At 39.6% G+C, this 12,772-nt stretch overlaps 1 protein-coding gene across 1 annotated transcript; it reads left to right on the forward strand.

The window, feature by feature from the left end:
* Positions 1-11,702, forward strand: cd44b (CD44 molecule (Indian blood group) b). Its single transcript, XM_053319942.1, has 8 exons — positions 1-222; positions 7,478-7,643; positions 8,202-8,344; positions 8,481-8,546; positions 9,383-9,742; positions 10,411-10,494; positions 10,649-10,727; positions 10,920-11,702. Exons 1-8 carry the CDS (start codon positions 156-158, stop codon positions 11,131-11,133), a joined length of 1,179 nt encoding a protein of 392 aa, XP_053175917.1. The 5' UTR covers positions 1-155; the 3' UTR covers positions 11,134-11,702.
* Positions 11,703-12,772: the final 1,070 nt, after the last annotated feature.

Here is a 12,772-nt window from a genome sequence, read left to right on the forward strand (position 1 = left end):
CTCTCTCTTTCACACGCACACACACACGCACACACACACACACACACACACAGCACCCATCACTCCTGGCAGAGGGAAGACAGGACCACAGGAGAGCTGTTACACACCTTTATTCCCAGCTACTCACCCAGCCATCGCCAGACGTTTTGCTCAGGATGTGGACTCTTCTTTTGTGGGTCACCTTTGGATTTCTGGCCTCCTCCAGGTCGGAACTACTTGAAGGTGAGGGGACTATGCTTTAGCCCAGCGGATGGCTCTTTGTTTGAGGATTTTTTTTCTTTTTTCTTATTCTGTTTGAATTGTTCCTGGCTGACTGGCTGACACTCCTTTGTTGTCAGACTTTAGGACCAGACACTATTGTTATTTTTTTCCTACTCTTGAGCCTTGGTGAGAATTTCTTGGTGAGTGAGCGTTCATATAAGGAGAGGAGAGTGAAAGAAAGAGGCTGTGCTCTGCTGCTGCTTGTAGAATGGATGAGTGGATGCCGGCTAGAGAGCGTGTGCTACACCATCACAGACAGGCTTACGTCTGCCAGACTGAGACTCCTGATAGACACAAAGGAGACAGGCGCTCTTGCTCACTCTGCGTCTCATACACATTCACATGCTGGGAGGTGAACATTATTCATCAGGGTTTTGGATGATCAGTCTAGCTTTCAGAAGCTGTCTTTTTCCCCAGTTATATTCAAGAATATAGATATTTTTTGCCCTTTTTTGCTGTGCTGCTACAGCTGGAGTCTACCACGCTTAATGCATTATTCTCTGACACAAAGGATGTTCAGCAGTCGCTCTAGATTTTCTCATTCCTCAATCTCTCGCTCTTTCTCTTTGTCTCTGTCTCACATGTGTTTTCTTTTCTTACCTTTGCAAGGTTTTTGATTGGATTTGTTGCTTGGAGCAATATATCTCTGGAGGTGAAGTTGGTGCTGAATCAAACAGGTTTTGGGTTCGTCTGGCGGGTTCCCTTAGGAGGTGATGGTGAGGTTACTCACAAAGACTACCTCTGGCACTGTGCCAAACAACAATCAGCATCAAGCTATAAATCTGACCAGTATTTAAAGGCAAATATGAGAATACCTAGGCAGCGTGTATGTACATTGTATGTAGGAAGATGTAGGGAGGTCAGGGGACCCACTTTCACCCCCCCAGTGCTTCAACATGTGTTTGGCCCCTCAAGGTTCCTTGTGTGCTGTAGAGTTGTGAGCTTTTGTGTGTATGTGTTTGCACATGTATCTCTATGTCTGGATGTGGTGAGTAATTGGTGTCTGGTGAGAAGTGTCCTGCGGTGGTTACTACTTGCTCTGGTCCAGACATTGTCTTTGAACCTTAAACCAGTGGTTGTGTTTCGCCTGAAGCACATCATTAAGAACAGGACACAAGATCCTGTGGCCATGCCAGACTTCCATATAAACCAAGATGAGATTTACGGAGCGATTTTACAATGCTTTCTGTAAGATCAATAGAATCTCTTAGCATACATGCTTCAATGGAAATTGAAATTTCTAGTACAAGTTATTACTGGCACATCTTCACTAGTGGCTGAAAATCAGAAAATTAATGAAAAAACATATATAAGACGCTGTGCTCTGCTGCTGCTGTAGAATGGATGAGTATGTATATGTATATATGTGTATATATGGGTAAGGTTAGAGTTAGCTATATACACACACATATATACATATACACATAGATAGATTGTAATAAAATCCTATTTTATAAATGAATTCACTCGATCATGAGTCATGAGAGAGTTATGATCACCAATCTCTGAGACCTTTTAATTTGATTATTTGTCGATTTCCTGTCTCAGAGCACTCAGCAAGAGATTATTGTGTTAATTGTGATTAATCTAATCTGTTGATCAAAGCTGTCAACACATCCAAGAACTCCCACTAACTTTATGTAATCTGAAATCTTAGTGTTCTTGTATATTTGAGGTTTCCTGTACAGACAGCAGATAGCACATTGTCCACTGACACCAAGAACAGACGGCCATAAATATTTCTTGCCACTTGCCACAGCACAGAAGTTCTTTCTCTCGTCTCATAAAACTCAAGCACATGCACTTCGGCCAACTTGACCGCTGGACTTCCTGCAAATGTGGCCGTATTTGCCTCCTTGGCGTAACGACCTCTCCTGTATTTGCCCGTGTCATGTTTCAAGGTCAGGGGTGGTCGGGGGCACCGTGGACTGGGACTGGGCCCTGACAAAGAGGGCTTGTGCCTGTACGCACCATCTTCTGCCACCTGAGACTCTCACACACGTGTTTGCCTCCTTCACCGCTGTACTGTACCCTCTGCTACAAAGCAGAATGGCCCAGCACCAATATCTTGTATAATCTCCCTCATCTCCTACACCCAGCCCCACATATGCATTTCATCTTGTCCTAAGTAGTGCAGGGATTCTTATATTCCACCTCGTGTCTACCTTTTTGTGTGCTGTTAAACCTTATAATTACTTTTTAAAACCTTTTGGTGAATTTCAAGCTCCCTAGCTGCAATTCCCCTTTAATAGATATTTTTTTCTTTATACATATTTCTAGAGCATTTTTGTGTTTTCATCAGAGCAGAGAGAGCTGACAGGAAATAATAGTGATGCGGGTTGATATGCAACCAACTTCCACTCCTATTTTTGAACCATGCACACTGTGGTTATATGGCATGCATCTTAATCAGTAGACTACTAGTATGCTCCTAAGTATTTCTATAAAACATATAATATGCACTGATAGTTTATCCCAACAAAGACAGCCAATGAAAGTAGTTCTGCATTGCAAGTAATGTCTCAAAATGTGTAATTTCCACTTAAGACTTTCAAATCTAAATGTTTGAAAAGAATGTTGGAGGTCAGGTTGTTTCTTACAAGGTATCATCTATTTGGATTAATTGAAACCCTTTTTTCAATTTAGAGGAGCTTTAAGGCTTAAAAAATGCACCCATTCTACCCACTTGAGTGAAAGCTGGGCTGCTGGGCTGTTTTCAAAAGTGGGTATAATGGGTGGAGGTGGAGGTGGAAAGAGGCACAAAATTGCACATAAGAGAGAAAATCAGATAATGAGAGTCCTTCTTGTGACCTTCAGGTAATGTTGCCTCTGTGTGTGTGTGTGTGTGTGTGTGTGTGTGTGTGGGTGTGTGTGTGTGTGTGTGTGTGTGTGTAAACATATTTGCATCAGATCTCATGTTTCACCAGTCCCAATGGCCCTGAGGATCTTTGTTGTGACCACTGAGGAGAAAGACATGTCTGCTGACAGAGCAACTTCTCTGGAGGTGTGATAATGGAAGATAGTCGAGCATTGTGGGAGTGATGGTGACAACGCCTCTCTCCAAGCCAGCTGATGGACTGTGGCTAAAATGATGTTACAGTAGTTTGGGACTATGGGGACATTTACAAGAGACTCTCTGTTTAAGCACGGGACTGACTTTAGTTTCGTTCAAACATTTTCAGCAAAGTGTAACTGAGAAAAACAAGGGGAAAAATGCAGATAAAAACAAAACCAGTGTTGTGTTTCTTATTAATCTTGACATCATGATACTGAGCATGCTGGTTCTCTCACTGTGCTCTTCGCTGCGTCATGGCTCTACAAACATTATAACTTTAGCAATTGTCAGCCAACGTCAGTATGTTTGTGTGCATGTGATCCGCCTGTCTGTGTATGCATGTGTGTGCACCTGCATGCAGGGGGTAATTTATTTTTTATTGCTGGCACGGAGAAGACAAACATAGAGTATTAAGAGAAAACGAGAAAATTGGGAGGAGAGGGGGGTAGAGAAAGTGAAGTAAGATTGGAGAGTCCAGCTTGTCTATTACTCCTAGAGCAGCTGGGGATTTTTGGCAAGACATTGTGTAAGAGCTCCCTTTCTCTCAGGTTCTGTACACCAAGACTTTGCAGTATCCTTGGTTTCAACTCCATTAGGTGACAATAGAGCCTTTGGGAGAGTCACTGCCTTGGCAAAGTAGGCTTCTGGACTGTATATAAACACCAATGACTGTTCCCTCTGCATACTAATGATTAGATTCATTTCAGCCCCCTTTTCAGCTTACTGATGGTGAGCTCTCTTTGATCTCTCTGGGCAGTTTTGCAAGGCTACGACTGTTGTCTTGTTTTCCAGCCCTTACTTTCAAGGACACTGTGCCATGTGGCAGCATGTGCTGAGGTTCTGTCAGGTGTCTGTGTGTGTGAAAAAAAAGACAGAAGCCAAGAACTGAAACTGCCAAACAAACAAAGTAAACCAAGTGTTGGCACTGACTCTTGCTGCCCAACTGCCACTAACAGCAGAGAGCTTCCTGCTGCTGTTAGTGCTCTGTTTACTCGTAACAGCAAGTAGAAAAGTGGGGGACTTTTTAATTATATCTTGTCTCTTAGAATTTACTTTTCTGGCCACTTGACCACAAAATAAATTGTTATTTAGCAAATGTCCTAAATGTTTGGGCTTTTAACCTAGTGTGTAGTTATGTGCAGTTAGGATATACTGTATATATTGTAATAGTTTTTTGTTTTTAACCAAAATGAAAAAAAAAATTCAAATCAATATATATAAGTTGTCAGTATTTTTTAGAACATTGTCTTACATTTGTACGTTCGACACTTGCAATCAAAGTTTCAAATTCAGAATGCAGCCTAGAGATCTTTAAGACTGGTTGCATAACAGTGCATTTCCTCCTTTACAAACAGTTTTGTAGTCTTGTAGTATAGCATGTGATCAGTATGCGTGTATACAGGTACAGATACTGTACACCGCACTAACCACAAGTAGTCAGATGTACGATTGGCTACAGAACATTTTATTAGATTACTTCTAAGAAGCAGATTTTACAAGTTTTCACTGTTATGCATGTTTCTGTTACTGAATTTAAATGAAAAAGAAAAAGAAAACATTCAAAAGCGTATTTTAGAGATCAACTTGTAAAGCATGTTTTTGTTATTTTCTATGAGCAAAATCAATTAGCTGAGATGAGACACCTTCCCTGAAAGTGTGTCCAAATTTGACTGGTACTGTATATTATAGGTAGGGTCCATCAAGATTAAGGACAGAATAGACAGGTGGAGGACCCAGATGCAGACTTAGGGCAGAACAGGTTGAACAAAAAAGTGCTTTAATAAATCATAATTCAAAAACAGGCATATTTGTCCAAACATCTGGCAGGTCAGTAAACAGAAGGTTTAGGAGCTGATAACAGACAGGATCAGACTACAAAATGACTGAATGCAAACGTCCATAAGGGCAACATTGTAACAAAGGCAGGCTGGCAGGGAATAATTGACTTAGATTGTTAAATGTACTGAGGCGCTGATGAGGGAATGAGGGACAGGTGGGTGGGCAAAAAGAGGAAGTAGGAGCTCATTGGGTGGAGATAACACTTGGAGCAGGGCAGGGCTTTTGTGGCTAGATGGGGGGCAGGTGTGAAGGGAAAAGTCGGTTGGGGAAGGAGTACAGAAGGGAAACAGCAGAAAACCCAAAAAACCAAAAACCTCTCAATAACAAACAAGCATCTATCAACCTCTCCAAGAAAATCCATGAATATAAACTTAAATACACAACATTATAAGCTAAATAATCGTCATGGTAGCATATTTAAACAAATATCAAATGGATACAGTGTGGATATGAGTGTCTTCTACGCATGAGTGGTGCAGATTTCAATAACTCTGTACATGACATCTGTGGTGTCTGAGAGAGAGGATCTCACATAATGCAAATTGTATTTATGTTTAACCAATATATTATATAAAATCCACTGATATTTAACATTTCATGCACTAAAAAGTTTTATTTTGTGTTGTCACAACTATCTGTTGAGCCATCATAGAATTAACACATCAATTTCCTGATCAACTTTTCAGATTGCATGTATTAAATGCATTTTATAACTTCTGTTATTTCCCACAAAATCAAAACTGAAACCATGAGATCTGAGTACTGATTCACATAATTGAAATTAAATGCTTTCAAAACTTTTGAACAGATGTTCACAGAAAGTCTCATGCACAAAACATTTTGTGTGTGTGTGTGTGTTTGTTTGTATGTGTGGGAGGGGAAAACATGCAATGATCACTATGGAGACAAAGTCATGAGTAAATATTAAGGGTGAAGGCTGTGTGTCATAGATTGCAAGACACCCCCCACGTGGTTTCCCTCTCTTGTCAATGCAAATGCTCACTTGCTCATATCAGAAAAGATCTGTGGGTGTTTAAACTCTGACATTTATGTTTTGCCAAGCATTAAATTATTTGTGTGGAGAGCATATGTGGTCATTTGAATGGGGAGATATATATATACACACACTGCTGCCTGTTCAGTTGCTCATTTGCAAGGCCTTATTTTGCATTTGTGTCTTCATTTCAACAAGAGAGAGTAATTTCCATGTTTCTCTGACTTAACTTTGTTGTATGAAGTGTAGGTTTTGAGGATTACCTCTTCCATTTCCCTTGTACAGATAATATTGGCTACTGAAGACCAACTAGAATGAAAGTGTGGGAACCACCTTAAAGCAAGGCATACTTTACACAAAGCACGTAAAGAATCTCTAGCATAAGTGATAAAGTCATCCTGGACGTTGTCTTTTCAGCAATCAAATCCCACAGTGCAAGATTTGCATATTGTTTGGGTTGGATGGGTTTGTTTTTGTTTTTTTTGTGAAAAAAGGGGCCAGTTAGTGTGATAAAAAGCATGGCACTACTTCTTGTGATAACCTGATCCCCGAGTATCTATTTGCCACTCTAGAGTGTGTATGCATATATACTCTATATGTGTGTCTGTGTGTCTATCTCTCCTGGTCTCAGCAAGGCATGAAGGCACTATAGATGACTATGCTGGCTAACACATGCTGCTTTGGTTCTTCTCTCACAGACAGTTTATCTGAACATTATCTCATGACTCTCACAAGAATGCAGCCATGAAACACACCACATGTGTGTAAATCAATTCTTTGCTTATCATACATGTTATGGCATTCAGGTGAAATATGTCTCAGAGTGTTCAGTGAAGGACTGAAACCCTCTGAATGGAAGTTGACTGGAGTGGCAAAAGTACAAGGATGCCCACATCATTGTAGATTCTGTACATACTGTATACAGCAACAAAATATGAATGAGTAGTCAAGAGCTTTTAAAACTGTTGAGTGATTCCCAGATGGCATTTGGTGGCCTGATTCCACTGCATTCCATATATATAAATGAAGGCCAAATAATAATACCACCCATTTTTTATATTATTATATGTCAAAAATGTTTCTTTATGTTCTGTAAATATGGCCCCAAAAGTCAGTGCTAACAGTGATATATAGCAGCTTCCATTTTATGTTATTTTAATTGCTGTTGAATTATTGGTTGTTTGTGTGTGAGATTTGTCCTGGACTGACTAGAATTCTCATCTTGTCCAAAAATGTTATATTCAAATACAAGCAAACCCCACTGTATCTAAATAGTTATGAATCCTGTAAGATACTGAACCTGTTTCCCCCTCCATCTTTCCTTACAGTGAATTCTCGCAGCTGCAGCTTTGCAGGAGTATTTCTGGTTGAGGGAGCAGGTCGTCACTCTCTGACCTTTGAAATGGCTCAAAAGGTGTGCGAGCAGCTCGGGAGTACAATGGCAAGCCCAGATCAAGTCCAACAGGCCTATAATGAAAGCATGCAAACCTGCAGGTGAATCCACAAGCTGTTGTCTAATTCATGTTATCATATTTATCTTTATTCACAGGACTCTTTTTTTTAAATCCACTGATCTAATATTTTATTAATGGTTGTTGAATAAAAATGTGTAACATATTGGGCCCAAAAATTCAGTTCATTTAAATCTATTTTCTTTTTGACACCATAGATGATGTCCTCAGTGACAGGAATATATTTTATTCACAGTCAGAAATCCTTATACAGTCCCAAAAGTAACATTCAACTGTAAATGCTTTAGGTCACCATCATGAAGTGAAATAAAAAGTTGTGAAACCAGAAAAGAGGAATAGAGTGTTTCAGTTTGACAATACGGTTACTCTAAGTTTCCTTGTGGTTGAAATCATGTAAACCTAACAACTATCTTTTCCAAAACAGTGTTTGTTCCTACTTCTGACAGCAATTTGACGTACATTCATTTTGAGTATGATGTAATATAACTTGGAGCCAGATTACATTCTGTATCAACAAAAGTAGCATCATATTGAAACATAAAATGTGACTGCAAATAATGATAATGTTGTGTCCCTTCAGACATGGCTGGATCAGCAATAAGACCACTGCCATCCTCAGACACTCACACCATGAAAAATGTGCACTGAACTTGACGGGTTTGATTTTGAATGTACACTTAACTGGTGGTGAACTCTTTGATGGCTACTGCTATGATGAAAAAGGTGACTATATCCACAATGAATGGTCATAATTATGTCACTGAAGTGTCACGCAAATGTACACTCTGCATCACATAGACCTGTCATTATTTGATTCAACATTTTGTTCACTTGTACTTCCTGTTCTCCTGTGTTCCAGATGGGCTTGAGAAGAACTGTACCAACTCTTTTGGACAAAAAATGAATGTACCCTCAGATGAGCCAGGTTAGTAAAATCATCTTGCTGCAATACATTCAGTACCCATTTTCCACCATATATGCAAAGTTTAAACACTAATCTCAACTGGAAAAACCAGAATCTGAAATAAGAGATTAAACAGTGCAATCTGTCAACATTTAAGCACTGAAACTGTAAGCAAAGAAAACAAAATGGAGCCAACAACTCAGTTAACGATGATCTCACCTCGATAGTCAACAGCAAAATCTTATCAGCTCTTAGCAATGTTATTTGAGGCCCTCACAAAGGTGGCACAAACATTTAACCCAGATTTTCTCTGGTTGAACAAGTAGACTTCTGGATGAAGTTACTTGTTACGACCGCCCTGAGTGCTAATTAGGGATCAGTTTCTCAACCACTTTTTTGCACAGTTGCACAACCAGGGCAGTTGCAACATTTTACATGGCCTCATTACTGTTTATTAAGCTGTGTATTACCTTACAAAGAAGTACTTTAATTACAGGATGATGATTTGTGAATGCATACTGATAAAAATTGCTCTAACATACTTACATGGAGATGTGACCGCACATTGAAAGCTACTACTAAAACAAAAATGATCAAATAATGCACTTCTCAGAGAAGTAGGCTCTATTTTGCTCATACCTTTAAAACATGATTTTATTTTTAATCTAAGAAGCATGAAATCAGGAAAGAAGAGAGCTGAGTTGTTAATATGTATTAATATGTATTGGAATGTATTATTGTAACATAAATGTTATATATAAAGACTGGTTAAAAAATGGCTTATACTGTTCTTACAAAACATGGCAAAAGAAAAGTTGTGACTATAAGCATGTATGACTTTCAACCACCACTCCCAGAATCCTCAACACCGTCTGACATACAAGATACTACATCAGCAGAAGGCCAAGTAACACAATCTGAGGATTCTGATGGTGACGGAGGTAACCCCACATTAGACCCCTCAACCACAGAGGCAGAGGATGCTACGGAGGGGGGAAGATCCTCTGGAGGGAGTGAGAACGGCATTGTGGGGTCCACTTTCACTACCGGAGTGTTCGATCCGCCCACTGGTTCTGGGATGCAGCCATCACACTCTGAGGAGGAAACCGCCTCTCCAACGGCACCTGTTGGAGAGCCTGAGGAAACACACCATACTATTGAAAATCTGCCAGGGGATGAGACCACAGAGCATGAAGTTACTGCTGCCAGTACAGACTGTAAGAAAAACTCTTACAAATAGCACAAGTAGAGTTCTATATGCAATTATAGCTCACTAATGTATGCTGAATTTGATCAAAATCATTATAGTGATTCAACTCAATAGTCATTTTTGGATTAGAAATGTATTTTTAAGGCTTCTGTTATCTGGTCTACTCCTGTATATCCAAAGATGTAATCATAGAAAATTGCCTCTAATGCTGACACTTAAGTTAATTTGTATTTTGAAGAGGTTTTTTAAAAGCAGCACATAATGCCATCAGATGCAACAGGTTTTGGGAGGACGGAAGTAACTTTGAGAACTTTGAGATCGGACGCCCCCTTGTGTTAGTTTAGATTTTTTGTAAAACAGGCCCTTGTGATTTTGTCTCTGTACCCTTCAGAGGAATTGCAATCAAGCACATTCAACAGACACACCAAATGTTTAACAGTGTGTCTTAAAGGCATTGAAGCACAAACACACACATACAGATCAGTTTATTTCACAATTTTCACACAATAAGAGGCCCGCAGCCTAACAAACCAATGAATATACAAATGATCAAAGGCAATTTAAAGAGAATGAAATCCTCGGTGCATATACAGTTTTAACTTATATACATGCAGATTTTGGTGAGAGAGAGAGACTACTGTCAAGTTTAATATGTCAATAACTTTTTACATACAGCTCCTCCACCACCCCCTAATGGCAGAAAACACATGGATCAGTCTGTGCCAAGGTCTGATGAAAAGGATGGCACTGATTCTACAAGTGAGCAACAATGTTTCTGTAACTTCAGTCCATAATAATTGTAGTCAGATAACATCATGTTGGTCACTAGTACATCAAGTTTTTTATTTGGATCCACACTTTATTGGCCTTGATTTTTATTTCTTCACTGTCAACTTGTTATTTCTCCCTCTAGATTGGCTGGTAATCTTTGCAGTGATTGTGGCAGTTGCTGCTATTCTCTTTGTGTGTGTAGCAGTTGCTAAAAGAAAGAGGTATAACTTTTCTTATTGTCTTAATACTAACAATGCTGTCAGGTAGAATGGTTTGGACATAACCCCTTTTTGTGTAACTGTGCACAGCAGATAATAGCAAGTGTTCCAATTTTCACACATTTTGCTGCTGACTGAGGGCATGTCAAAAAAGAAATCAATAATAAATAAATGTGTCTGAATGTGCTCTTGCAGCTGGTGTGGCCATCAGCAGACCCTGATGATCACATCCAAAGATGGCAGCGAGGGGAACGGGGCAACAGCATTGGCGTCTAGCTCCCACGCCCAGGAGAGAGAGCAAGAAATGGTGACCCTTATGAACAAGGAGAAGATCCAAGAAAATGGCAACACAGAGGAGTTCACCGTCATCACGCTAGAGGAGTCGCCAGATAAAGAACAGCTGGCATGAGACAGAGGAGCATAGAGGCAGACATGACAGAGTAGGAGAGGAGAGGAAAGGAAAGGTGGGGCAGGGTGAGGAGTTGGTTAGGAGATTGGACGGGTGAGGGGTTACGGCCACAAACACTTTAGTGGCCAGCACTGAATGGACAGTGGGTGGGAGAGGGCTGATGCGTGTGTTATTTAGAAATATTGAAGTTTAAAGTATTGTACCTGGTCTGAAGCTATTGATTCTCAGTGAGATCAGGTCTTTCAAACCACCACGTGCAGCATTTTGACCTGCATGCCAAGTTAGTTAGGACTGAATGGAGGTAAAAGATAGAGCAGGTTGTGAATGTGTTGTTTGTCAGTACTTTGTGTTAATGTGGTTATATGCTTTGTTGGTGATGGGGGTGGATAGGCACTGGTTTTAAAGGGAGGAGGGTGGTGGGGTTTTCTTTTTTCTTTTTGAATTGGTGAAGCCCAAAAGTGTAAGGCTTATCAGCCAAAATGGGAAATGAACAATCAATTACAATGAACTGGACTGGATATTAATGGGTTATTTAATTTGAAATACTGCAAAGAAAAAGAAAAAAGAAATTTGATCAAAACAACCCTTTGATTTTGTTTGTTTTGTTTGTTTATTGTTGTAACTTTGTATATTTCAGACATTGCTTGTGGACTGGAGTGGAAACTGGCGATGTCACTACCTTAATTTATGCAGCTTTGATTCCCTTTTTCTTGGTCTCTGTATATAAAGTATATGTTTTGGAAATGCCTTAGCAATAGCTGCCAGTGCTTTTTTCAGTAGGAAGGGTCTCTGTATCCCTTTTAAATAATGGAATGTGTCATTTTTTGAGAGTTATTTAATTAGAAACAGTACCTATGAGGAAAACAATTGTGAATGGATTTTTGCAATAGTCAAAGTGGAGTGAATATTGTTTGAATCAGCATGATGTATTGCATACAAATCTGTGCAGTTTATGCACCACTGAAGTCAGTAAATATGGTATATGTTTATATCAAGTTGGGAATATGGTGATATTAAGTCCCTGATGTTATCCTGAGGATAAGTCGAATAATAATGATGACATATACATACTATATACACAGTGTGTACATTGATTGGGGAATAAAGAAAAAGAAAAAGAAAAGGACAAAATTGGAAAGTATCTATAGTGGACTAATCTGTTTTTGAATACAAGATTTAAGCTCAATCAAGACATGTGAGTGACAGCGGTTTAGCCTTTGATGTTGTAGGAAATGGCACATATGATAATTGGGGGCCCATGTGCTGTAAACACATAGCAATATAAGAGGTTTCTTCATAAGAAAGAAGCAGTGACAACGTTCTCTGTGTGCTCCCAGGGGGGAGGGTGGGGAGGGTGGAGTGTGTGGTGGGGTGGGTGATGAATGAAGCTTGTGTCCTTACCCAGGCCTCAGTGTGCCAGTTGCTCTGTACATTCACACATATAAACAAAATGCTGCATTTTTTTTTTCTAATGACCTTCTTTCTTTGTGAAATATATCATACATTGTGCCATATCAATATTTCCTCTGTGACAGATCATTTTTCTCAGTTTTCCATGTAAAGCCCAATTATATACAATGATGCAGATTTATATTTCTGACTTGTTCTCTGTTATTTACTGCTTTTGCTCTTACATGAT

The sequence above is a fragment of the Scomber japonicus genome, chromosome 5 (assembly GCF_027409825.1).
Source record: "Scomber japonicus isolate fScoJap1 chromosome 5, fScoJap1.pri, whole genome shotgun sequence".
NCBI lineage: Eukaryota > Metazoa > Chordata > Actinopteri > Scombriformes > Scombridae > Scomber > Scomber japonicus.